We start from the raw sequence: 26,292 nt of genomic DNA, 5'->3' as shown, positions 1-26,292 counted from the left end.
CCATTAAACTTAGTTAAACATTAAATGTTAATGTGTGTTTGGGATCATCGTCCTGTTGGAACACCCAATTGTGTCCAAGTTTGTCACGCTGTCTTCTGAAAGAAACCTTTGGTGGTGACACATTTGAATAACCTGTATTTACAAATGTTTGAAGTGATAATCTTGCATTCTGCATTTCTTTAGAAAGACCTTGCCAACTTGTAAATCTACAGTTGTCATTCTGAGTTCCAATCAATCCACTGAGCAATGCCGAACAAATCCTTTTTATGCTAGCAAAGTGAAACTATCGTTTGTAGTTGAATATGACCAATAATGAGTCAATAGGTAAACAGGCTGGACTTTGTGGTGATGATGATGATGATGATGATAATGATGATGCAGGAGCAACACCAACACAGGGCTATCAGATAAGGCATGCTGCACAATCTACCATGGAAATCAATCATTAAAAGCACCAAATTACTATGACATTCATGCCCATGATGAGTGCACGAAAACCACCGACCACAGCTGTACAACCCAAAGCCAAAACTATATTAAGAGATGGGTGTTATTTCTCTGAGTTCAGCATCAGTTCAAGAAAAAGGGCCAGTGCGCCCAGATGATTTAAACAATCATCTGGGCATCATCTTTATTTATTTATATCTTGCAATCCTATCGTCAAACAATAAAAGTGAATGCAACTGTGTTTGTGGTAATGAAAATAAAGAATTTGCATTCTTATAACCCACTGGGTGAAATGAAAAAGCTATCATATTGTAGTGGGAGAAAGAGCAGGCAAGAAGATTTATAAATACTTATTAAATATTTTATACAAAATTCATTATTTGGAATGTTTAGATGGCAACAACAGTTTACAATAATGACAAAGATTACACAAATAATGAAGTACAGTGTTTTACATACTGTACTTGATAACTACAGCAGTGATTTAGTGATAGCATAGGGGTTTAAAAATTTTGAAAACACAAAAAAAGTGATCAAAAATAAACAGTAGCAACTTGGCACAAGGAACATGTAGCTTAGAGAATGGCTGTGAAACATTGACCCTCTTAAACCAATAACGTTAATTATTCACAGGGGTTAATACACTGTAACAAAGAGGAGCATTGAGTTGTGGTTGTGACCAGTTTCACAATGTGCACGCACTGAGGGTTTTATAATAGAGCAATAATCATTTTTCATTAAGTCTAACATTCACATTTTCCATTACATCACAACACTGACGCACATCACTTCAGTCCACACAACTGAAAAAAAAAAAAACCATCGTAAACTAATAAGGAGGACCAAGGAAAGCTTTTATAACATCAGAAAGAATAAAGTAACACTAACTATAACACATTAAAAAGAAAACCTAACCCAGATAAATATACCCAATAAAATGATATGGAAAATCACTTGGAAAACTGGACAATGAACATTTTTATGGGCAAAGAAGTAGCTAGTCATCATTGCTGTAAGCCAAAGGAAATACAAGGGCTTTAAAAAAAAGCAATTAAAAAAAGAAAACAAAACAAAGCAAAAAAAGATGACTTTTCTTTATTTATTATCTTTTCATCAAAGTAAGGCCACTCCAAAGAGTAGAAGAAAACAGGACAGAATTATATATGTAAACTTTAAATATTTGTCCAGATATGCAGATTTTATTTTTTGGAAGAAAGTTCAACATCTACTATTTCTAAATGAATAATTCAACAAGACAATTATCTCTTAAATCAAGGACACACATGGTTACCTTGGTTATTAATTGCATGACAAGCACTTGCTTGTCACTTTTAGTTTGAGGGTGTGTATTTCAACTTGTTATGAAGCTGCAATTCAGGCCCAATTTAGGCTACATCAGCAGCTTAGACCAACCACTGTGCAAATCCTTTGACACTGTCGTGGTAAATACGTCCATTTTTGGTGGTAAACAATAATTCCATCACAAGTTTTGAAACACAAAAATAAATACGTATAAAATAAATAAATAAAATGGTTACACCATCATGGTTATACTAGGCTACATGAGCTAAATAAAGATGGCTCAAATAGCACTCTTGTTAAACTTCCACAGTGAATTTTCATGAGGATTTTAGTTAAACCTTATTGTTACTGATTTTTATTCCCTCAGGTTTTATATCTAGCTATTCCTTTTCCCAGGGAAATAGGGCTGGAAACTTCACATGGCAAGGCACACATTAAACCAATTAATCCTTCAAATTGATCTGTGAAATTAGCAAAATTAAGGTTTGTTACTTTAAGTACCTTCATTTCACAAAGTATGTCAGTACTTGACCAGGATTGTGTCCTAGCTAGTGCTCGTTCATTCATCAAACAAAACACTCCTTTATAAGATAAAACATAGTATTTTCACATTTACCCAAACCATCACCCAAGGAGATAGAGAATATGGTTTTTAAAAGCCTACTTCACACATTCACAGTTTGCAGAGTGTAAGGCATAAAACACTTGGCCACAGTTTGGGGTGAGGTGGGGTTATTGCACAATCTCTGCACCAGGGAAGTGCAGAGATTTGTTTGGCCCTTCAACAGGACCTGGCATCATCTGTTCCCTTGAGGCTATGACATGCTCACCGTGCCGCTCCGGCTGATGACAAAGGAGCTACAAATAAGGTTAAATAGCTGAGTAAGTGGTCACTAACCTGTGAAACAGCTGTTGAGTGTGAAGCTTGAGTGAGCCAGCATTTATGTGGCTGTTTGCTGAAAAGCAAATAATATGGATGTTTGAGGAACACTGCAAAGTGACTGTTGGTCAAAAAACAAACAAACAAACAAACAAAAAAAAAAACCAAGGTGAGAACATAGCAGTGATGTAAGAGAAATGGCAACCCACTACCAAACAGTCAACAGCAGCTAAGACACATCACAGGTCCAAGAAAGAGTCCACATGTTCATCTACAATAAAACTCGGAGAGGATTTTCCATCCTTTTGTTTTCCGTCTTGTTCTCCGGATATCCTCATCTGCCCTCCTCTGCTGATCGAGTTTCTGACTTCAACCTCACAAATTCCTTGGCCACATCATCATTGGACCTTTGAGACAGGATTCGCAAGGCAGTGAGGCCTGTGTCGTCCATGTATATACGCTGTCCAAGGGGGCACCAGCAGGCGCAGTTGCCTTTCTCCATGATGTCTCTTAATTGCAGCACGACCAAACCCACCACCCGGTCGGCACGACCAAAACAGTAATCTTTGACGCATGCTTGCAACTCATAGCACTCAAAGCCATCTTGGTTACCCAGAACACTGTGAAGAGAGAACAGAGCGTTACGTGCTTTGAGTTCTCCAACAGCTTAATGGTGTATCTGTCAGCTTAAAGCTGCAAAAGACTTTCAGGTAGTGTCTCAACATCAATGACCCACTGACATGATTTTATATTTACTTTTCTAGTGGAAATCAATCAAAATATTGTTGTGCAAATCCCCGAATGGACATATACATTTTACATATAGATTTGAATTACATATGAGCTGCAGCCAAAATTAGTCTTTCCAAGTTTTTCTGTTTTGCTTATTTTTTCATAAACTGCAAAATCTGGAGGAAAAAAACCCCAAATGGACTTACAAATGGAAGGTTTCATTGAACTTGGGAGACCAGCTGTTGTTCTTGGACTTGGTCTGGAACTTCCGTTTCTTGTCACTGAGGTGAGGACCGATCATGGTGATCTCCACAAAGGGTCTGAACATGCCAGACGTCTGCCATTTTAAGTCACTGGCCCCCACAACTGTAGTAATAAATGCGCAACATGATAATGTTGTCAGCTGAAGAGCAAATGTTGCTTAAAATGCCACATTTTTTACATCACTTTAAAAAAAAAAAAACTCAGACTGACCTTTAACAGTAACTTTCCTCTCTCCACTCTTTGGATGAGTATAAAGCTCAATGTGGATACACACCTCTCCAATTGGTTTGTCCACACCTGATCCTAATTTTCATGAAAACACACACACGTTAAGTAAGTTTACATGTGACCACATGTAGGCAAAATACAGAAAAGAAAAGAAAACCAAGTAATAACGCAGGGTCAGGATGGAAGGGAAATGCAGATGTAGAGGATGGGTAAGGAATGACCTACCAACAGAATGACAAAACCAAATTGTGCAAAAGGAGACTGTGTGGGGAAGAAAGGGAGGTTGGCAGTTGATTTCAATGAAACCTACCCCTGCTGGGTTGTATTTTTTCATTGGGAGTTAACCTAATACCCTTTCCATTGTGCACTGGCACAGAGGCAGCACAGGAGATAAAGAGAAGACAGCAATGATACATCAACAAGTTCCAGCATCAACAACACATAAAAAAAAAGAAAAGAAAAAAAAAATGGAGCAATTGGTGAAAGGACCTTTCTAATCATGAGCACATAGCACCCTCTGCTGGTTTATCTTTGGTAAGGCTTTTCTTCTGTACCTTTTTACTATTAGATACTTTTATCAGTTACCTTGTGCTTGTTGTGTGGTCACAAACGTCTTGATGAGTGTGTCTGTTGTCTGAGTATAGAGGGACAGAGCGTGGCGGAGTGAGGACAGCTCAGGACTCTTCTCTAGGAAGGCCTTCTTCAGCCCATTCCCTCCTGCATGGAAATATTGCTGCAAAGAGACACAGGGTGAGTTAGGTCATAAATATTTAGATGCACAGCTGCAAGCATCCAATATTTTGTTTCATAATATTCTGACATCTTTTACAGCAAAATAAAAAGTTTAGTAATGAATTAATGAATAAATAGCAGATATAAATAGCAGATGAAGCTAATCTGAGACAGCATCCTAATGAAACCAAAACCCAGAGTACAAACTGACCTTAATTGTGTCCAGTGCCACATCCATGACAGCACACTGCCTGGGGGACAGGCTTTTAGCCTCCCCTGCCATGTGATCCTACACAGCCAAATGGTGAGCAAAAAGGTGAAATAAAAATACTTACACTCTTAGTAAGCACATTTTGTGGACACTTCTTTAAATTAGGGTAACACCGAAGCCCATTTGAGGACACTTATTGTTCAGATATGTGGAGGCAATATGATACCTTGAGTTTGGAGAGCTGACCCAGTTCTTTTGCAGCTGAGAGAATCTGTGCTCCCTGGAATATAATTTTAAAAAAAAATTTTATGTATGAAAAAAGTTAATAATTTTGTAATATTAGAAATAGGCAAAGTCAATGCTGACTCACAAAGGTATCATTGCCCTGTGGCAGGACAATAGTCTTCTCCAGGCTGGTCATTACAATCCTCCATAGCTCCTTGAGCACACGCTTCAATACAGTCTTCTCACACACAGTAGCAAACAGTGTCAGTCTGCAAGAACACACACATAGACGTTGTAAACATACTCTCACAAGTGCTTGTATTATTCCTTTTAAACATATAAACAATACTGAGAAGTCATTCATGAATGGAAAAAAATATGTCTTTTAGCAAAAATGCACAATTAACAGTTTTGCAGTTGCAAAAACGTCTTTTTTGCTCTGAAAAAACATTTTACCAAATTAATTAATCACCAAATTATCTCAGCAAAAAAAAAAAAAAAATAGACTACAGGACAATTCAATGAATAAACAGAAAACACCGTAGTTTGGCTAAAACAACTACTCACTTTCCATCCAGGAAGTCCATGAGTGGCCGTAGCATGTTGTCAGAGTCAGCCTCCACCTGGTTTTTGTTGTTGGCATTGACTGGTCCTTTGATCTGGTACAGCAAAGATGCCATTTGTCGCATACACTCGCTGATGCGAGTCTGGAAACTGGAATTAAAATAAATAAATAAATACATTATCAATCAGCACAAATGTGTGTTAGCTTTCACAGTTGTATACACACCAGTACAATGTACATACCTGTTCCCAAAGGTTCTACTTAGATCATCCAGCACATTGTTCAGCCTCACCTGCAGGTCATTCAGCAAGTCACAAGCCTCTGTGTCCATCTAAAGACAAGCAAAGACATCATGCCCAGGAGGGATAATGAATCATTTTGACTGAGGCTTTTGTGTTGCGCATATGGTATAAGAAGAGCTCTGAAATATTTTGGCAGAAAAAAGTTTTTGAAACTTTGAAAATCAAGCATATTCAACTGAATGTAGAATGGAGGTGCCAGGTTTTCCAGTGAATGGAATTCCTGGAACCATCAACCAGCAGTTCATATAAGAGTTTCAATCTGACATTTGCAACTTTGGGCCAAAATAGCACAAATTACCTTTGAACCTCTAAAAGCTGCACTTCACAGTAAAAGCCAAGAAGCAGTGAATGGCAGCACGATTTTAAGATTTTCATGGAAACCTGAATAGCTTGTGGGTGTTATGCAGCTTTTTTCAAGTTGTAAAATGTCTGTATTCCATCCTCCTGCAGCACAGTAATTTCAATATCAGACACCCTTGAAAAAGAAATTACACACGCATACATCAGAGCAATCACACTTTTTTCACAGCAGTCTTCAACTTTCCAGAGGTGGAACATTTACACCCCCCCCCCCCCAAAAAAAAAAAAAAAATGTAGTAGATGTATTGCAAGCAATAAGACTTACAAGGACAGGCTGAAGGGAAAAAGTAGGGAAAAAATTCTTGAATTACTGTAACTCAAGTATATCTGACTCAGGTATAACTGAGGCATCATCTAAATTAGCACTGCCTGGAGGGGAGCTAAGCCATATGGATGAAGCCATGGTGTGGCTCATTAAGTCAATGATTCAATGGCCTTTTGATTCATGGCTTGTCAGGGTTAGGTAGCACCATTAGTGAGAATAAACAGAGGGTTGTGCTAAGCACCGTGATGAGAGGCTGCAGGGAAGGAAAGGCGCTAGGAATGAATTGATGCTGCATATGCTGCATTTTTTTTTCCAGCTTTTGGCGTGTATGGAAATATTCACAATGGATGTGTCTGTGTACCTACACTCACCTTTTTGTCTTCAAATGCATTTTCAGTCTACATTGGCACAGAAAGGTGAAGATAACCACGGTTAATAACGGAATAATTTATAATACCTGGGAAACTACAAGAGGTTGATTCCACAAGGTGTTGTGGAAAAAAGGATTGCCTACCTTTTCTACTGGTGCATCCATCTTTGTGTGATGGGAATGTTTGTTTGTTTTTTATTAGAGATAAACAAAAGTTTAAAAAAAATGGTCAAAAAACTTTTTTTCCCCCCCCCTTTTTCAACCAGGCAAATAATATGTATAAAAATTTAAATTCAACTATAAATACTGAAAGTTTTTCAAAGTGAAAAAGTGTGTGATATTGATACCCACCTTCTCCATGTCAGACTATTGCATTAAAAAAGGGGAAATTGCAAAGAAAAAACAAGAATTAAAGGAAAGCAATAGCAGAAGACTCCGAAATGCTTTAACAGGGAATAAGAGCAGGTTTGCAGAGAACCAGGGAAAATGCCACTGGAAGATTCCCACCCCAACTGATGACACAAACTCAATCAACTCCACTATGATCAACACAAGGAACTGTTGTTGCAGTAGGACTGATTATGACTGCCGTTGCTGGGAGTAGGCACAGTACAATGGGGGAATAGGAGCACAAGAATGACTTGAAAGTGAATGAAGTTAAAACTATTCTGGACTGCAACAAACCTCAGCCTCTATTTTCTCCCTTATTTCCTCTTCCTCTTCCTCACTCTCCTCAAACTATGAGTGGTGGTTAAAAGACAACACACAAAATATGTAAGGCTCATCATTACCCGCCACACCATATTAAAAAAAGAAAAAAGAAAAAAAGACTTTTCTTCCAAGTGAGTATATGCAGGCATGTAAACATGTATACATATACATTGGACTTGCCTCCCATTCTAATGTAGAGTTGAGCTAGAAAAAGAGAAAACAAAAGACATGACTTTGACTTTACTCTGTGCAAAGAAATAGATTTTCCATAATTACAGAAGTTCACTTCAATGAATGAAGAGCTGAACTGGACTGTAAAAAAGAGTGAGTGCTTTATTAGCCAACTAGCAAGAGAGTAATGGGTAAAATAAGCTAAAAAATATTCATATTAAGACTTTCCTAGTTAAAGTTTCCTAGTCCGCAAAAGAAATGTCTTTATTTTGATACCAACTTTGTGTTAATTTAAGTAAATGGGGCAGTAGCAACACCACATTTTGCTGCATTTAGTTTATCAGACAGTTAAGCTCAGTAGCTATCCATTGTGGCTTTCTTTCTATTGAATTTGTGGTAATTTGTTGTCGATAAGGTATTGCTAAATGGAATATTTATGCTAAATTAATATTTTTTTAATTAACTGTTAATTTGTTATCACTATTATATTGGTTTTACAGTAAAATATCACATATTATTTATGTAATTGCATTAAGAGACATGAAGCAAAATACAAGTACCTGTTATTTCTAGTCAATATTGTAAATAATCATAATAATTCACAATACAGGTTACCTGCCTATTATTACTACCACATGGGTTAAAGTAGGTGATAAAAAGGTGGTGGTAAATATGATTAGATTAGATAGATTGGATTAGATGAAACTGTATTTATCCCTTGGGTAGGTTCCTCTGGAAAATTCTGTTTCCAGTAGCACAGCACTGACAGAAGTTGCAGAATGTGAGCAGAAATATACCATATATACACATGTATATATATCAATATAACAAATATAGCAAATCCGTCAGTGACCCATCACAGTCAAGGAATAAGATTTTGTAATAATATTATGCAAACTATTTTCCTTTTACTCAATATTCAGTGATGTAATTAATGGAAGTGCCAGTCTGAGACACCCGCACACACAGAGCATTCACTATGTTTCAGTTAATGCCTTTCATCTATGATTATGTTGAGGAATCACCCTAAAAATAAACACGACAATCAAACTACAAAAACAAACGCACCAATGAAGGTCAAGAACTGTAATATATGCGCAACACGCGCAGGCAAGTAGATGTGCACACATTAACAGCTACAGGCTAACACGTCATTAGACGCAAAGTTCACCAAAGCAGCTTGGAAGGAGACCACAATTAAAACGTTTGTAAAAGCAAACACAATAACACACTCAAATGACCTTAACCAAGCTGAATAGACTTACTTCAAAGAAGCTAACAAAGGCTAAAAGTAACTAGAACGTTGTTATTTGTATCTTTTTTTTTTTTTACAACGTTTAACATCTTCTTATATTTTAAAAAGATTTTATAACAAAGAGAAGATGTTTCTGTTTGTATATGCTCAGTGATAGTTCTTAGAAAAAACAAATGGAATCAGCAGGTTACACTTATATTAAAAAAAGGAATCACCCCCAAAATTGCAACCGATCTACAAGCTAAGGAAGCTAAATCAACATTCACTGTGACACACAAGAGCTTTGAGAGGGTACTTCAGCTACTCTGCATGATAAAGGAAGGTTGTGGACTACATAAGATTATGACACTACTGGTTTAAAGTAAATATTGCACAATGTAAACTACAGGCTAACAAGACTGAACTATGATATATTACAATAAATTTAATTATTGATTAGTTAAAGTCTAACTGCTGCAATCCACAATACCCACCGGAGCCTTTGCTTCATCCTCAATTGCAACCTGCTACTCAAGCCACAGCATAAAGGAAATAATCAATACGGTGCTCCACAGCACACCATGAAAATGATTTAATTATATTAGAAAGATGTACATTTATATGGATAAATATCCACCCTGACCAGACTATATTGGAACCGTACCTCTTCTTCTTCTTCCTCCTCCTCTTCTATGATTTCATTTTGCTTCAATTGTAAAGTGAAAACATTTGGTTGAAATATAGGCTACAGCATCCCACAGCTATCATCCTACGATCACTCCAACAGTATAAGTTAAATAAAAAAAATTTAAAAAGGGTTCCATATAGCTATGATACTGCATGCAGAAATGTTGTAGGGAATGAAGGCAGTGGGGAGGTAACAGCTAGGAGAAAAGCTATTGATTTTCAATGCTCTAGCTACAATATTGATATGGAGGACATGACTAAATTAAGTCTCTGCTTCAATACTCTGTCTATTAAGAAGCATAGGGCTAACCACTGTAACCACTGATCTAGGGCTACACTTTCACTGACAGCTTCACATCAGGCATTAAGCATACAGATCTGAATATAAGATAATATTCAAAGCGTAAGCAAATGCTACTATGTCACATCTTAACACATCTTAATCCATTAACATTTGCCATTTACTTTAAATTAGCTAAACTACCACTACTGTACGCACCAATGCTTCTTGTATTGCAATCTGACACATGAAAGACACAAATGCAACTGTTGTACAGCAAATTTAAAATGTAATTTCATGAATGACTGATGTTTTTCTTTTTTTCTACACGAGTGACGCTACCAATTTATTAACAAAACCGGATACCATTATGCATCATGTCTTCATATCCATCATATTTAGACTCACCTGTTTGGCACCCATTGACTCAAACATCTTTTCCAGCTGGATTCTTAACTGCTGAACATTATTCATTAATACACAGGGCTACAAGAAGACAGAGAGAGACGTTAAGAGTGATTTTGTGATCTTTTTTTATGTATCATGTCCAATGTAATAAATGTTTTTTCAGCACAACTGGCAGAATTGGCTGAAAAAAACATGGCAGAAATTGGCAGGAAAAAAAAAAAAACTTACAATCTTCTCTTTGTCAATATAAGATGGAAAATTCTTGGTCAGCATGGCACTGTACTGCAGAAGAACTTTGGCAATTGTCTGTAAAGACAGGTAGAAATAAAGGCATTTAAACGGCATTTACGAAAAAAAAAAAGCTATTTAAAATCAAATTTCTCTCTTATCTCTTCAAAGGGGGATAATATTGTACTTCGGGGGTTTCGCTAATCAACATAAATATTCCAAAATGTGCTTTAATGTATTCTGTAGCAAGGAGACAAACAAATTCTAAAGTAGGACATTTTTCTCAGCAGACTTTTCCACAGGGGGGAACTGTTATGCCTAGTTCAACAATTCTTTTTAATCCAGCAATATAAAAATTCTCTTTTGCAAAAAGTCAAAATGTCCCACAAGACATTGCTATAGTGGTTTAATAGTTTTTTCCCTCATATTTCGTGGTCATTTTTCAGAAACATTGGAAGTTTAAAGCAAATCTTTATTAATTCTAGAATTGTTAAACACAAATGCACACCATATTTCATGCAGCTCGATCAAGCTAGTTTGACTTTAAATGTCATCATCGGGTGGAGTACATTACCTTGGAAAAGCGGCGACTATACTGAGCCATGACCCTAGGATCAGGACATTCCAATTTCTTGATAATCTCAAAGCTCTGGTTGAGCTGGGTGAAGATGTCCACCACAGAGCAGGAGAACAGAGCATGCTCAGATGTCTGCTGGAACTGAGATGAGTGCACAAATGACACTTACTTCTTATCAACACTCATATAGTAGATAAAACAACATCTACAAGCAGAATGTTAAAGAACATCAACAAGATTTTAAAGCAGCTTTTTAATGTCCCCATGCTGATAGCATGGCTGTATCTGTAAACACAAAGATAACTTTTTTCAGTTCAGCACTATTTTAAATTAGAACCTCAAAGGTATCGTAGAGATATCATATCAAAGGGTAAGTTCTAGTTTTCTTACTCCATCTTTTTTGTCTCTTTCCAGAGCTCCATTCATAAATTCCATAGATACTTCCTCATTTTCGTCCAACCACTGTAGCACAAACTGCACAAACCATCTAAAAGTGAGAAATAAAGATTAGCAAATATGTTTTTTTTTTTTAACACAGTTCCTTTTATCTTTGTTTAGATGGATTATCAAAGTCAAAAAAGGCAATAACATTTGCCTTTTCTTGTGCCTGTCACTGAAAAGGTCAAATGCACTTACGATGGGTAGTCTGGTACAACACCCTTAAACACTGGCAGCTCCTTGACATATTCATTGTAGAGCCACTTGACCTTGAAGTGCAGGTTCATGTAGTCTGTGCTCTTACACAGCCTGTGCTTCTCATGCTCTGCCGGTTTAAAAACATAAGGAGCCATATGAACTTAGGGATGTGAAGATTAAAGTCAACGTCCCCATTTTAGTAAAAGCTAATATAAGACAGCCAAAAGGTAAGGTGAAGCAATCATATGGTGCATATGGACATCTGAGTATTGTAACAAAACCTCAAAGAACCCCAATGCATACACCCCACCCCCCCAAAAAAAACCCCACCTTAACATGAAATCGTTTCTAAATTCTAGTGTATGTCGTTGTTCTTCACTTAAATTCTGAATGAACTTGTAAAATAATTCTACAGTATCCTCTTATTAAAGGAAAAAAAAATCGGACTAATCCAAAAGCTTTCTTTGGGAAACATGTTCTCTGACGGCCTAATGCTCAACAAAGACGAAAGAACACACACACTAATCCCATTTTATGTATTTGCTCACTGTAGAATGTGGTGTGACTAAATTCTAAAAGTCTTTGCTTTATTCGCTTTGAATGTTTTTTCTGAGATGAGATGTATTAATATCAAGCAATGGCGTGGCCTGCTTGAACTGCAGCTACACAGATATAAGGTAGTAATACAATCAAAGACTGTGAGAACTTTAAAATGTTTACAAAATATTGATTAGCCTTAAAATGAGCAGATGCAGGTTCTTTTTTATTGACATGCTTAAAAATAACAGCTAGAGCTTTGAATCGTAAGCACTCAGTGTTTCGTCTCTGTAGCAAACTCTCCATCTATGAACTTTTCATGTTTATTCAGATTGAAAATAAAGAAGGCGCCACTTGTGTGTTTTGATGCATTTTGTGAAACAGATATTTCACACTAGTCTCTGTAGGGGATTCATTTTGAGGACAAGGGCTAGAATAAAAACCGGGTGTCTCTGAACACCAATAGCGCTGTGGAGTACAGTATAATAGAGAAAAAGTGCAGAGAGGCTCCAGGGACACATAAGCAGCTTTCAATCCTAGCACATTTATTATATTCTCTCCAACTTCTTCTGTTCCATTGTGTCATTGCTACCCCAGTATTTCCTCTCCCCTTCTGGTCATTTTAGGTTCCCAGAGCTTCTTTTCTCATATGCTTGTTATCACACCCTGACTCTCCAGCTTTTTCCTTTACTTCTAGCAGACAAACTACAGTGCACCTCCACAGTCTAACCCAGCAGAATAATCTTATAAAGAGTCCAGAATACCAAGACCTACCTTCCATAGCATACTTCATGTCCTGTGCAAACAATGTCCACATGACCTCTGCTGACACCTTTCCTACATTAAGTTCTTGAGGGAACCTGAGACAGATGGGAAGATGTGACAAGGTGAAACCTAGTGGATTCCTGAGTTTAATTAATGCAAGCATCCATAAAAATGTCCTAGATCTCTGGAAAAAGAATCAAGAAAAACATTTTGTTGAACTACTGCAGTTGAAGTAAAACCTAAAAATAAGGAGACCTGATTTTGATGTATTCAAGCGGCTTGAATATTTTAGGAGTAGAGTTGCATGACTCACTGGTTCAGTACAGGTGTGTAGGAGTTTCTGTCTTCTTCAATGATGGAAACAATGAGCATGATGAGTTTGGGCCAGAAGTCCAGATTCTTAATGCTTGGACCCTGCTCCTCCAGAGGAAGCTCCTCCTTGTTCTGAATAAAAACCAAAAGGAAAACAGTTAACATTATAGTCGCCCCTTTATTGAAACATTTATTCACCGGCCTGCTGCTACAGAGTCTGATAGCTGCACATTGTATCCTGCAGCTGTGTGACTCACCGTGTCCACAGGCTGGTATTGTCTGCTGTACAGCTCGTGGCAGTTATTGAAAATGTAGTCGTATGTAGAGTTGAGGCAAGCTTTGACACAATCCCTCACAACTTGACTGGCTCTGGGCGGAGACTGTAACTCCTGGACCTGGAAAGAAGATGAAGATAGCTACAGAGTCAGTAGATGACTGTAAACAAGGGATATTTTATCAACTTGTCAATATCTGGCAACAACTTCAAGGGAAAAAACATTCAAGTCAACAAACTGATAAGAAGATACTACAAAGCTGAACTACAGATAAAGAATATGCAATGTTACCTACCTTCATCCTGAAAAAGGTAATGCTGGTTAGAAGGTCCACAGTGGATTTCAGATCTTGCAGGCGATCCTTGCTGCTGGCAGGGAAGTGATTCTAAAGAAGAAAAACACGTTTAGTTTACAAGTTTTCACACTTTTCAAAGACTGTTGGCACAATTTGCACAAAAAATATTCATTGATCAGATGATGAAAAAATTCTTTTTTTTGTTTTTTACTGGCACAAAAATATTAGACATGTACATTTAGAAAACAAGACACTAGTAGTGATACAAGAATCTCACCCTATAACTAGAAAGGTCAATGCGTAAGGAGTTGTGCAGCTGGTCTAAGAGCTTGACAAAGCGTTCTTTCTGTATGGGAAGAAAAGGGGGAAAAACATGTTCCTATATTAGAAAGAAGTTTGGCAATCTATTTGTGCATAAAATGCAATAGCGAAGAAAGGAAGAGAAAATAAAATAAAACAAAACAAAGTACTTTACTGTGTCTGTGTGTGTGTCAGTAGTACAAACCCCAAAATTAGAAGCAGCAAAGCGGTCGGAGGCAGAAACATTGGTGGAGGCTGTTGTGTGGGCGTAGAAGGCATTGATATTGGCCAGCAGGGTGCTCATCACTGCAGGGACTCCAGGACACATGTACTTAGAAGACAGACAGGCAAAGTGCCTGCATAGAGTAGCAAATGCAAAGCTTGGTAAGTACTTGGGTGGGAGGCCTTAAGACTTCTTCAACAATGTGTACCTGCTTACACTTTGTTGCAATAATGTCAGCATCCAGTTCAAATACCTTTATTTGGACAGTCTGCATGTACTACAGGCTCTTGTTTTCACGTGACAATTTCTATTAGGAATTGTCGTGCTATCTGCCCATCACCTACCTGACACATTTAGACTGAATAATAGCCCACTGAAGCATTTTTCTGCGAATGATTGACCTAGCTAATAGTCATCTGTATGGATGATGACACTGCAGTGAGACACATCCATCCTCACCCTGTTTATAATTGACTGTACCTCATCTGAAGGCCAGAGAATGACAATGGCACCAAGAGGTTTATTGATATGACCTCAAAAGACAGGGAAAGGAACATGGGGAATAAAGAGGTAACACATATTGACAGGTAAGAAGACAGTCCAATTCACTGTGTTTTTAGACTCACGTCATGGCCTGGTAGATGGACTCAATCCCATAGCGCATGGCAAACTCATCCACTACTTCCTGTCCCACATCATCAAAGTAGACTTTCCAAGAATCGTCTCCACGAGCCTCTGGAATTTTTACCACACCTTGACCAAGTACATCAGTTGAATGATGGAACAAGTTCTGTAATGGGAAGAAATGGACAGACTTGATCTAATTCACATGAACTTCAGAGCTAACACTAAAGCGTGAGAAGGATGGTAAAGTTATGGTGGCTTTTTACTGAAACAAATATGATGAGATTGTTGCAATTTACGCTTAATATTATTTTTACTGGATGTGTGTAGAATACAGACTTGAAAAGCTTTGGTTTGACAGATTATAGGATTTTCAGTTTCATAAGCACATGTCCTTTAGCCCTGATTCAAAATTTGATTTGTTTTTTTCAGGGAAGAGGTTGGATTATGGAAATATCACTGTGCCTTTAATCCTGTCCAAATCTATCACGTCTGCAGTCAATCTGTGCAACACATTGAAACAGCTACAATAGTGGTTGCAACCACTTATGCAAACCCTTTGTGTGGAGAAGTTGCTGAATATCCAGCGTGTCTAGGTAATTAATCGTGATTCTGTGAATCATATACCTCATGCAAACAAGTGTACTGCACGTGATATGGAGCCACTTTCTCCTCTCCTTTGATCTCCACGTTGATTTGGAGGCGAATGGCACCAGACACAGCTGATTTGTCTGTCCTCTTCTCTGTATTTAAGTACAAAACAGTCAATCAGATGCACATCGGGAATGTCTTGATTCATAACTTGAGTCCAAATCTGTGACACCAAAGGCACTCTAAACTAGGTCTGTTAACACAACCCTAATCACAGACTATTAGCTTGGCAATTCTATTGTAAGGGCTTCTGTTTCTACAGTTTGATGGTCGTCCAGAGTCAGCGATGATAATAGAAGTCCTCCAGCTGATAGTGAGTGTAACAAAGGCAATGGGCTGCATGAGTATGTGCCTGATAACAGAAGACATTTGAGCTAGAGTGTTTCTGGAGGTGGAGTTCTTGGCGGCTCACCCCTGCTATTTGCCCTGACAGGCAAATCATTTGGGGTAATTTGTACATGTCGCTAGAGTGGTCGATTTCCGACTGGAGTGCTGCTACTTGATAATCACATATCAGGAGGTGAAAGGAAGAGAGTCAGAGAGGGAGGGAGAAAGAGATAGTGAAAATGTTTTGTTTTTTCCCCCCTTTCTCTCATGAACTAGGTATATTACATCATTAATCATTAATTAAGCATTCAAATCCAATTCATAATAAAACCTATCAAAATAAATATTTGATCATACAGTTTTCAGGGAGATATTAAACCAAGCAAGTCAAATCTCCTAGCTTAAAAAAACAAACAAAAAAACCCCCACACAAAACAACAACAACGGTAGATTTATGGGCACATTCATATTCAGTGACAAGCTGTTGCACTTGAAGATTTATTACTGCTGCTGTCAGGTCAATTTTAGCACTTTAATCAAGTATGAACAAAAAAATGTGCTTAAGAAAAGTGAACACCTCACCCTTACATACAACATATGAAGAGATACGAAGACGCAGAGACAGTAATTCAGAAATATTATTCTAAAGACAACATTTGTTTGCCCACAAGACTGGGATTAGATTTTATCCTGAGAGGTATTCAAGCTACATATATTCATGCTGCACAACTAGTGCTCATGTAGACTAGCACACAGGCCTGAGAAATCAGATCCTGTATACTTGTTAATTATTTTGTTCAGGCATCATCCTAATGAAACTGCCTGCACACCCTAGGGATAGAATTGGGGGATTATCGTGAAACTTTTTCCTTAAAATTATCACAACTTCTTGCTAGCAGGGAGAAACTCATTTAAAATGTAATCAAATAAGCTAGTATTTTCATGCAGACCAACACAGGCCTTAGGGAAGCAACATGCCTGGGTATAAATATGTTTGCTGCAGGGAAAGGAGATGTGACTAAGGAGGTACAAACAACAGACTGGACTTGCTGAAAGCAAGGCTTTTAGCGCCAAACAAAAACATACAGATGTGAAATTGATGTAACAAGCAGATGAGATCCAGGTTATAAACAGGCATGGTAACATGATACAAGGTGTGACCAAAAGATTGGGAGTAGATATTGGGAGTTTTAGTAGGTATTGATGCATTTAACAAAAAAGATAAATACATAAATAAATTTAGCTGAGCTTTACTTGAAAGTCATATTCACACTACCTCTCAGATTGCGCTGTCGAGGACCCATTATGACCACTTACACTGTGCGTTCTGTGACGCTGCCTCCCCTCCGCATATGCTATACAGTTTTCTTCATGATGTCTATTAAAAAAAGACAAGAAAGCCAACTGACCCAGGTTATACCAGACATCCATTTCTCCGCTCAGCGTTCGGACTTCAATGATGCTCTGTCCCAGGAAATCGTCAGATTCCCTCTTCAGACGCTGCTTCACTCTGGACTTGATGTCATCATCTTCATCCCACACTCGCACTTTGATTCGGTCTGAGGAATTGTGGCACTCACTAACAAAACAAAACAAAACAAAACAAAAAAAGGAGCAAAAAAGAAACATAAACTGAATAATATTAAGTTACAAGATGATAGATACTACAAGGGAGTAATTAAGGTGAGCACTTATAGCACTACTGATAACAAGCACTCAAGGAACAAAAAAAAAAACCAAAACACAACAACCCCCCCCCAAACAACTTTTTTGATTTCATAACCAAGAAACGACTCACAAATGGAACTTTTCCTCCCAGACTGGATTGAGGTTTCCATAGATGGTCTTTGTTCTCTTCTTGGTCTTGCCCACCTGAACAGTGACATACGGATCACTGGATCCTGTCTTGTCTTTTGCCTGAAGTCCTTGTGCACAAACAACTAACCAAGACATAAGAAACAATAAAAAATTACAGAGAGCACATGTAACATAGCTCCAAAGTTGTCGTTGAGCTGTGATGGCAAAATACCTGTGATTGTGATCTTGGCTGACCACTTTGACGTCCCATCCAATACGCTTTGTTTGATGGTTTTCATCTGCTGTGCATGGATGGCTTTGCTGATGACAAACACTTCCCTGATCAGCTCAAAGATTTCTGGTTTGTTCCTTTCCCTGATCTTCATCCTGTCCTTCATGGCCATGATGATATTTTGAGTGCGGTCTTCAGCTCCATGCTTAGAGCTCTTCTCTGCCGCACCTAAATATTTATTTTAAAAAAAAAGAAAAAACAGACCGAAAAGGCTTGAAACTAAAAAATATACATATGCCACTTCAGTGGTTACAAGTTAAATAAAAATGATTTTTAATGTGGGGAAAATATTCTTAAACATTTGAGACAAAATTGTAATGAAACAGCTTCCCGATAACGTAAAAATGTAGTTTCAGATCCCTGATGGAAACTTCTGTGAAACATTTCCTTAGTACTCACGCTGCAGACAGTCAGCATTCAGTAATTCTTGGCACTTTTCATGGCACTTGACACCACACTCAGAACAACGCATGCCTTGCCGTGCGATTCCCCACAGGAGCCCCTCACACTCATAGCAGTATGTAGGTGTAGTCGCTGTCCACACCTCGAAGTTATGTGGTGTGGTGCAAGATATGGGGTAGATAAGAGCCTGCAGGGTCTTCTTGTAGACATGATTTTTCTACAGAAGGAAGAAGATCTATTTTTAAAAGTCCTAATCCAGGGAAACAAAAACAAACAACAACAACAACCTTTATTTATAGAGCACATTAAAAGCCTAGGCATACCAAAGTGCTTTACAAAAAACAATAAAATAATACAGTTAAGAGCATTAATATCAAATATAATAAGAACAGCAGACAATGTTCACAGTAGAAAGCCACTAATAAAATGGAGTGCAGCACATAGATTATAGCAGACCCAGTGCCGCATGATAGAGAACACCAAGAATGAAAGAATAGTAAAAAGTTAATGCAATAGGTCGCAGTTAACAGTCAGCATTTAACGGGTAGAAAAGGCAAGTTCAAAAAGATAAGTTTTAAGGCGTGCTTTAAAAGAAAAAATAGAATCAGACTCCCGAATGCCAATCGGGAGGCTGTTCCATAACTCAGGTGCAGCAAAGGCAAACGATCGATCGCCTCTAGATTTCAACCGAGATCTGGGCTGAACTAACAATAACTGCGAGGATGACCTTAAAGCCCTGGCAGGGACATAAGGGTTTAAAAGTTCCTTAAGATAGGTTGGTGCAGTATTATTGATAATTTTAAAAGTAAGCAGCAAAATTTTAAATTGAATACGGTATTTGATAGGCAGCCAATGCAGCTCAGCAAGAACCGGAGTAATATGGTCAAACTTCTTGGTTTTATTTAGAATACGTGCCGCAGCATTCTGAACTGTCTGTAATCTATGTAGAAGGGTAACATGGAGACCAGAATAGAGTGAGTTACAGTAATCTAGTCTTGACGTTACAAAAGCATGAATGAGCTTTTCTAAGTCATTATACGGGATATAGTATAATGACAAAAAAAAACCCCTTATCAGTTATAAGGACGTGCTTATGCTGAAAGGCCGATGGAGTCACAACCATGAAAACTGTGTCACTGGGAAGTTTTTGAAACCGACAATCTCCAAGATGCAAAGCAGAAGTTTTTTTCCCCCGCATACTCACCAGCTCCTCATCCTTAATTGATGATCGAGCAGCCATTGCAGATGTGATTCCTGCCTTCCTGGCTTGGACAAGGGACTGAACAACATGACAAATACAAAGAAAAAAAAAATCAGCAAAGTTTGTGTACAAAGTCAAAACAACCCACAACCAAGCACACTGAAAAACAGTTCTGCAACAATAAAAGTCAATATAGTTAAAAGGTTTGAGGGGTTAGTTATAAAGGTGGTTAATAGAATTGTTATTATCTTTATTCTATGAACTTGATGAACACTTACCATATGGTGAGAACCCATGTGAGTATTATTAGTACCAAGCAAGTTAGCCCAAAGTCAACATTATAAAACATAGACAGGCCTTTGTTAGTAGTTTATTCTATCCAGTCAATTTGATCAAAAAGAAGAAAAACAACGTTAACCAAAAGGTGAGGGAATGACCTGTTGGCAATGTATTTTGATGGGAATGTTGAATAGAAAGAAAAGTAACCCAGGACCAAAAGGACACATGCAAATGTCTTCAATTGTAATAAACAGGAAGTATGGCAGAGATCAACATACTATGCCTGGTGACTACTGTTAACTGTCCTAGTTTATTTTGTACTTCAGTAGAAAAGGGAGTGTCAACTAGGTTCTATAACTTACCATAGCCTGACCAAGGAGAGTGAATGCATTCAAGAGAGTTGTGGGGAATAATTTTGGGTTTAAGAGAGGAGGGAGAGAGACATTAGCAGGCTGATTTCATATTTGTCTCCATTCTTTGAAACAACTCCATCCCAAATTCAGTGTAAAAGAAAAACTAACAAACAAACAAAAACTATTGTTGTACTGGTCTCAATTACAGAAACACTCACAGTAAAGAACAAAACAAACTGAATGAGATACAAAATACGGTGTATTTATAGGAAAATAAACAATAGGTGAGTACTGACCACATCGCTGACCAATGGGATAGGCTTCTTTTTACGTAGGTCCGGCATACTGTCAATTCCATACAGACCAGAGCCTCCACTACGGAACAAGCAAAACAGTTTTTATTTAGGTTTAAAATACAAATTTATTTAATCTAACCAAACTTCACCAATACAACACTATGTATAACTTACCCTGTTTTGACCCATGCCTGTCGAGTACTGGGTTCAACATCTCTGACCTGTAAGTATTTTAAATGTGAGAATTTAGGCTAGTGGCTTACAAAGACATAAAGAACTATGTTATGAGAGGAGTGGTGTTTGTGGAACCAGGCTTGGTTGAGTTTGACCTCTCTGATGTCACAGAACATGCAAATTAAAAAACAAACAAACAATAAAAAAAAAATTTATTAAAAGATGGGACTAAAATGAATGCTGCTGAACTCTTTAATTAGGTTAAGTGAAATTAAAGTGTGGACCACGATCACAGTATGTAGATGCAAAACTAAAGAATACATTTTATTTCCAAATAGGACAAAAGCACGACCACAAAATTTTTGTCCGGGTGATTAAACATGCATAGAAGGTCTTTTTTTATTTCTTCCTACAAGTATAACTTTTTCCTTTTTCATTTATTTAGTTGACAGTGGAGTTTCCTCTGGGGTTCTTTCTAATAGATTTTGATAGTGTTTGAAAATATTATGAAGGCGAAAACAGAACATGACACAAGAAATAACACCACAAACATTGTAAAGTTACAGCAAGCTCCTGGTAAATTATTCTGTAACAGATTAACTAAAGTTATCAGGCAAATGTCTCATCTAGAATGTCAATAATACGTTCAGACTAAAAATTACACATCTATGCAGTCAATACCATATATAATGTGTATTTAGAGCATTATGCTTTGGAAACAACAAGTATTTATGTTGATAAGAAAAGTAAGAACAGTACTGTGTGGGGGGGATGCACACAAATTAATAAATAAACAAACCGAACAAAAACAAAATAATGTAGCTTGAACATGGAGCTAATATATTTCAAGTAACCTGATTATCTTCTCTCCAACAGTCTGCAAAAACAAAACAAAATACAAGTAGCATTATAAATCAAGTTGAGTAGCTGTACATGAGCAAAGTCAAACAATTTTGTAACTAAAGGAAATGCATTTAGTTCACTACAAAAATAAAGATTTGATTTTTGCTGTTATTACCAGGCTTGCAAGTGGTATATATGCAAAAAATAAATGAATAAATAAAATACCTGATACAAACTCGTCTTGAGACTGAGATCCTTGGGACCCTTGGGAGCCTTGAGAACCATGGGATCCCTGTGCAGATTTGGACAGTCTATGACGAGTTTGCCTCTTTTCTCTTAGAATACGTTGGAAATTCTCTATACGTGCTCTGTGACTGGCATCAGTTAGCCTGCCTTGCTTTTCATCAGTCAGCCTTTCTTGATTTTCTTCATGAAGAACATGGTTTTCCCTTATGGGACTTAAGCGCACCTCATCTTGGTTACGAACTGGACCCAGTGGACTTTCATCCTGCCTTGTTGCATACTGGTGGTCAGGCGTTATATCAAACTTGGACAGTTCTTCATCTGTTGAATAGTCTCCTTTTCCCTGTGAAATCTCTACAGAGTGATATTCTGTTGGAGTTCCAGGAGAGGGGCTTGCTTTATGTGGAGATGCTTGAAGGGAGCATGATAGATTCTCGTGCATCTCAAGACAATCCATGTAGACTGAAGGATCACTGTCCTCCTTTGAGGTGGCAAAGTGAGGATAATTCTCTGTAAGGCTAATCTCTCCCTCTGTATAATCTACAGTGATATGCTCATCCTCAGGTTCAGAAATTTGTTTACCCAAGGATGGCGGTGGCTCTGTACCACTATCATCTTTTTCATCTTCGGTATTCAAACCTTCCAACTTTTTGAAAGCCCCTTTTAAAGCTGACCTGACCGTGAGTACAGCCTTGCTAAAACTTGTTGCATCAAAACCTACGTCAGCAGTCCTGGGTGTGCTTTCAGGATCTATTTCAGGTGACTCTGGTGACAATGTTTCTCCTACATCCTCCCTGGAAATGCTGTGATCTGTCCACTCTTTGTCCAAACTCTCAGCAGAACCGAGATCGAGAGTGTCCCCAGATGACGGGCAATAATCACATGGTGAATGTGGCTCTAAATAACCATCATCACAGTCTGTCAACAACACAGTGGAACAGCTCAAGCTCCAAGAGGGCCCACTCTCAAGTTCATTCGCACAGGCATCTGTGGTGTGGTATCCAGAACTACGTGAAAATGGACAGTTTGCAGCACAGTCGCACTCCAAGTTTTCTCCCTCAGCTTCCTGTCTCAGAGGCCTCCAGTCCACCTGACTGGAAGAACTTGAAGGTGAATTATAATGGGTTCCAAACAACAATGAAAGGTGCTCTGAACTGTTGTGAGAAGAATGACCTGGTGTGCTGCTTTGTGTGTCCTCTCTTGCACGTCTGTTCCAAACTCCTAGAAAGCTCTCAAGCTCTTCTCCACTGTTTGCACAAGAGGAAACATCCTCCTCACTCCAACCACCTTCTCTACTAATACTGTGCTGAATATCAGCAGTTGGCCATCTGCTATACTCCGTGTCACCAGGAAGAAAGGCTGCCTCTGGACAATTGGAGCTCTGACATGATGACAATGAGCTAGTACTTTGGTAGTTTTGGTCACAGTGAAGCTCCAGGTAACAGACATCAGACAAGCGCATGTCTGAACTCTGCTCCAGGTACTCTTGATCTTTTTGATGGACTGTTCTGCAAGTGGCTTGATCATGCCATTGTTTGGGGGATCTATGTGATGATACATATCCTGAATCTCTTCCATAATCATTGCAGTCCAGCAAAGGATTGGGATCACCTGTGTGAGGAGAAGAGATTGCATTCTGCCTATCCAGACTTCCATGCCTGGTGTGACGTGTTTGAGAAACAGGGCTAGGATGCGTTACAGCTGAAGCCCCGGAATATAGCTCACCTATTTCACTGAGCACTGCATCGACACAACAAGATACTTCATCCACTGAGCCTCGCACAGACGTTAGATACTGCCTCAGGTCAGAAATTTCCTCTTGGATCTTATTGATTCCTTTCAGCTCCTTCAGGATATGCTCCACTACGTTACTATGGTCTGCTTCCTCATCCTCCATCTTCTGCCTCCATTCCTCATTTGTGATTCTTTCAAGAATCTTGGGGATAGAAGCCTCCACAACTTCACTGCCATCTTGGCAATCAGAATTTCTGTCTTTCTCAGATATGGTGGGGTTAGCTTTGGTTATTGTTTTGCTGACTGATATCTGGTCATGAAATGAATTATCTTCTGGTGCCTGTAGACACTTCTGTAGTTTTTTACAGAGACTTTGCCCTACATTGGGGAGCTGTGTTTTTTTCTTCTGCAGCTCACTCTTCTTGGGTGAGAGTGGAACTGGCTCCAGTTCATTGGGTTCATCCTCTCCACTGACGTGTCCTCTGGGAAACATCCCTGAGAATTGGCACTTGTGATCAACTGTTCCTACACATGGAGATATCACTGCCTCTGTGACTCCTCCTTAAGATGGGTCAAGTATAAGCCAGCATCTTAACCTGCATATGAGTAAGTATCTGCAAGTAAGTTATTTTGTTGAAAAAGCTTTAAAAAACCATGTGATTATTATGCCTACCAGCTCTCTGTTATCAGATGGCAGCTAAATATGATAAAACCACCACATGAACTTTGGAACTGTCAACTTGCCCTACTACCAGCAATTACCTAAAACACAGGTACATAAATAAAACTAGTACAGGAAAGGTAATGATAAAGTATGCAAATGTATGCATTTTAAAAGTAGTGATTTTAAATGTAAACTCTTTTTTTATAATTCCCTTAATGAGAAAGTAATTTATCTTTCCCATTTTTATTAAACCCATCAAGTGAAAAACACAGACACATAAAACTTTACTGTTTTATGACCACTAGCTCAGACCACAGTGGAGTTCTAATTCTGACTATGCACAATATCTTAAACACTGGGCAGAAAGTTCATTTGCCTTCTGGATTAAAGACATCCCATATGGAAAAGAAATAGTAAAAACTTATATGATTTACTTATGAAAGTGACCACTTTCTCAATACTTTCATATACTGTTTTAGTAAGTATCCAAAACATACAAGTTTTCATTTATATAATTTTTCAAGGGATCTTATATGTGTTTTCACTCTTGTATGCTTTTCATACAAGTTTCACGCAAGACAGATACAAACTTTATAAGATTTATATATATCTTTTCCATATGGGATGGCTGAATGCATTTGAGCACACATGGAATACCTCTATGAGAGACTACACTACTCTCCACAATACAAATGCTGGATAGACATTGTTTTAACTGAGAGTCAGTCAGAGTGTCAACTTCCAGAATGAACGCCATGCAGCTGCTTAGATCTCTGTAATTAGGATGCTTTGGAAAGACAGCACAGTAATTAGATGACAGGTCAATTCTCTCCTCTGAGGCCATGCCATTCTTACACACCCTTACCAGCTGCATGGCTTAATAGCTCTGATCCATTGGTACACACTGGAATGACAACTGAATACCCCAACTGTAACATAAATCTGGTTCTGGCATTATTTCATTCACAGAGGGCATTTACCATAGCTCTGTGATTTTGTCTTCTTCACTGAGACAATTACCAAATTCTCAAAAATGTAGAAGATGTTGCAGTAGTTTCAAGGTCAAGTTCTGTTCATCATCCCTGCTTTAATACTGCTTGTAACTCAAATTAAGGAGTTTTAATTGGACACGGCAGGATTTCTTAGCTCTACAAATAGTGCACTATATAATTCTTTTGAGATTTGTAAATGCTACTTTAAAAAAATATTATTAATATTTTTAATATAATTATATTATATTTAAAAATAGTAATAAAATGGTAATAAAATTCACACTTATCTCTTCCATCTCTGTGACTAAATATCTGGTTAAAAAAAAAAAAAAACATAGGAGGCCTTAGCTTCTAAAATATAAATTACAAGAAAATTAAACATTTTATAGAGTTGCAATATTTTCATTTAAGATGGCCTCAGACTAAAGTAAGCTTATTTCTGGGGACTTTCTCTGTATTTTACAATACCTTTGTAGTCAATTTGCTTTATAACATAACTATACCATGGCAAAGTTTTAGGAAAGCAAATGTCCAATTCTATTAAGTAAACTAATCCAGGGAGTGCATAATATAATTGCTAAATACATTAACACACCCCTGCACTTGAGGTCTCCAATAAGCACTTTAGCACAGAAGGTGTGTATTACCCTGATAAGCGTTTAGTGGGTAGAAATGTATAATCAGCCAATCAAAACTGACTGTTTCAGTCACCAATCTGAGAATGAAAATAAGCTGATGATCTTATCAGCTGAATGGAATCCCCCTATCCTACATTTACAGGCAGCGATGTGCTTCACAATAAAATTACAGTTATAAATATTATTTTATTCCATAAAATAATTATTAATAGCCATATTTAATTTACAAACATACCAACTAATGCTAGTTTTAGACATAC

At 37.9% G+C, this 26,292-nt stretch overlaps 2 protein-coding genes across 2 annotated transcripts in view; both read right to left on the bottom strand.

Moving 5' to 3' along the window:
- Positions 1–2,963: 2,963 nt before the first annotated feature.
- LOC146628738 (uncharacterized) overlaps positions 2,964–26,292 on the bottom strand; it is a gene marked incomplete at its 5' end in the record, with an annotated part of 54,347 nt that continues 31,018 nt past the window's right edge. Inside the window, 39 exons of the mRNA XM_085357076.1 lie at positions 2,964–3,249; positions 3,568–3,727; positions 3,836–3,928; positions 4,164–4,220; positions 4,439–4,586; positions 4,797–4,874; positions 5,023–5,076; positions 5,167–5,290; positions 5,589–5,735; positions 5,829–5,917; positions 6,885–6,911; positions 7,028–7,048; positions 7,235–7,249; positions 7,568–7,621; positions 7,775–7,798; positions 9,494–9,526; positions 9,664–9,705; positions 10,186–10,206; positions 10,375–10,452; positions 10,603–10,680; positions 11,177–11,320; positions 11,570–11,666; positions 11,816–11,942; positions 13,127–13,212; positions 13,431–13,561; positions 13,687–13,824; positions 14,000–14,089; positions 14,277–14,345; positions 14,505–14,655; positions 15,149–15,312; positions 15,774–15,889; positions 17,534–17,703; positions 17,923–18,064; positions 18,154–18,381; positions 18,613–18,832; positions 19,820–19,894; positions 20,458–20,463; positions 20,745–20,823; positions 20,919–20,965. Coding sequence (XP_085213202.1) covers positions 2,964–3,249; positions 3,568–3,727; positions 3,836–3,928; positions 4,164–4,220; positions 4,439–4,586; positions 4,797–4,874; positions 5,023–5,076; positions 5,167–5,290; positions 5,589–5,735; positions 5,829–5,917; positions 6,885–6,911; positions 7,028–7,048; positions 7,235–7,249; positions 7,568–7,621; positions 7,775–7,798; positions 9,494–9,526; positions 9,664–9,705; positions 10,186–10,206; positions 10,375–10,452; positions 10,603–10,680; positions 11,177–11,320; positions 11,570–11,666; positions 11,816–11,942; positions 13,127–13,212; positions 13,431–13,561; positions 13,687–13,824; positions 14,000–14,089; positions 14,277–14,345; positions 14,505–14,655; positions 15,149–15,312; positions 15,774–15,889; positions 17,534–17,703; positions 17,923–18,064; positions 18,154–18,381; positions 18,613–18,832; positions 19,820–19,894; positions 20,458–20,463; positions 20,745–20,823; positions 20,919–20,965 — 3,909 coding nt within the window. The remainder of the gene's footprint in view (positions 3,250–3,567; positions 3,728–3,835; positions 3,929–4,163; positions 4,221–4,438; positions 4,587–4,796; positions 4,875–5,022; positions 5,077–5,166; positions 5,291–5,588; positions 5,736–5,828; positions 5,918–6,884; positions 6,912–7,027; positions 7,049–7,234; positions 7,250–7,567; positions 7,622–7,774; positions 7,799–9,493; positions 9,527–9,663; positions 9,706–10,185; positions 10,207–10,374; positions 10,453–10,602; positions 10,681–11,176; positions 11,321–11,569; positions 11,667–11,815; positions 11,943–13,126; positions 13,213–13,430; positions 13,562–13,686; positions 13,825–13,999; positions 14,090–14,276; positions 14,346–14,504; positions 14,656–15,148; positions 15,313–15,773; positions 15,890–17,533; positions 17,704–17,922; positions 18,065–18,153; positions 18,382–18,612; positions 18,833–19,819; positions 19,895–20,457; positions 20,464–20,744; positions 20,824–20,918; positions 20,966–26,292) is intronic.
- On the bottom strand, positions 21,764–24,231 carry LOC146628739 (uncharacterized). The gene is made up of 2 exons (XM_085359679.1): positions 21,987–24,231; positions 21,764–21,795 (listed from the first exon to the last, which is right to left on the bottom strand). The coding sequence occupies exons 1-2, from the start codon at positions 24,229–24,231 to the stop codon at positions 21,764–21,766; spliced, it is 2,277 nt and encodes a 758-aa protein (XP_085215805.1).

This window comes from Diplotaxodon limnothrissa, linkage group LG7 (genome assembly GCF_057381915.1).
Source record: "Diplotaxodon limnothrissa isolate DT_005_m linkage group LG7, D_limnothrissa_male_GT1.1, whole genome shotgun sequence".
NCBI classification, from domain to species: Eukaryota; Metazoa; Chordata; class Actinopteri; order Cichliformes; family Cichlidae; genus Diplotaxodon; species Diplotaxodon limnothrissa.
Note: the sequence above shows the minus strand (reverse complement) of the source record. Positions and strands in the feature narration are given on the sequence as shown.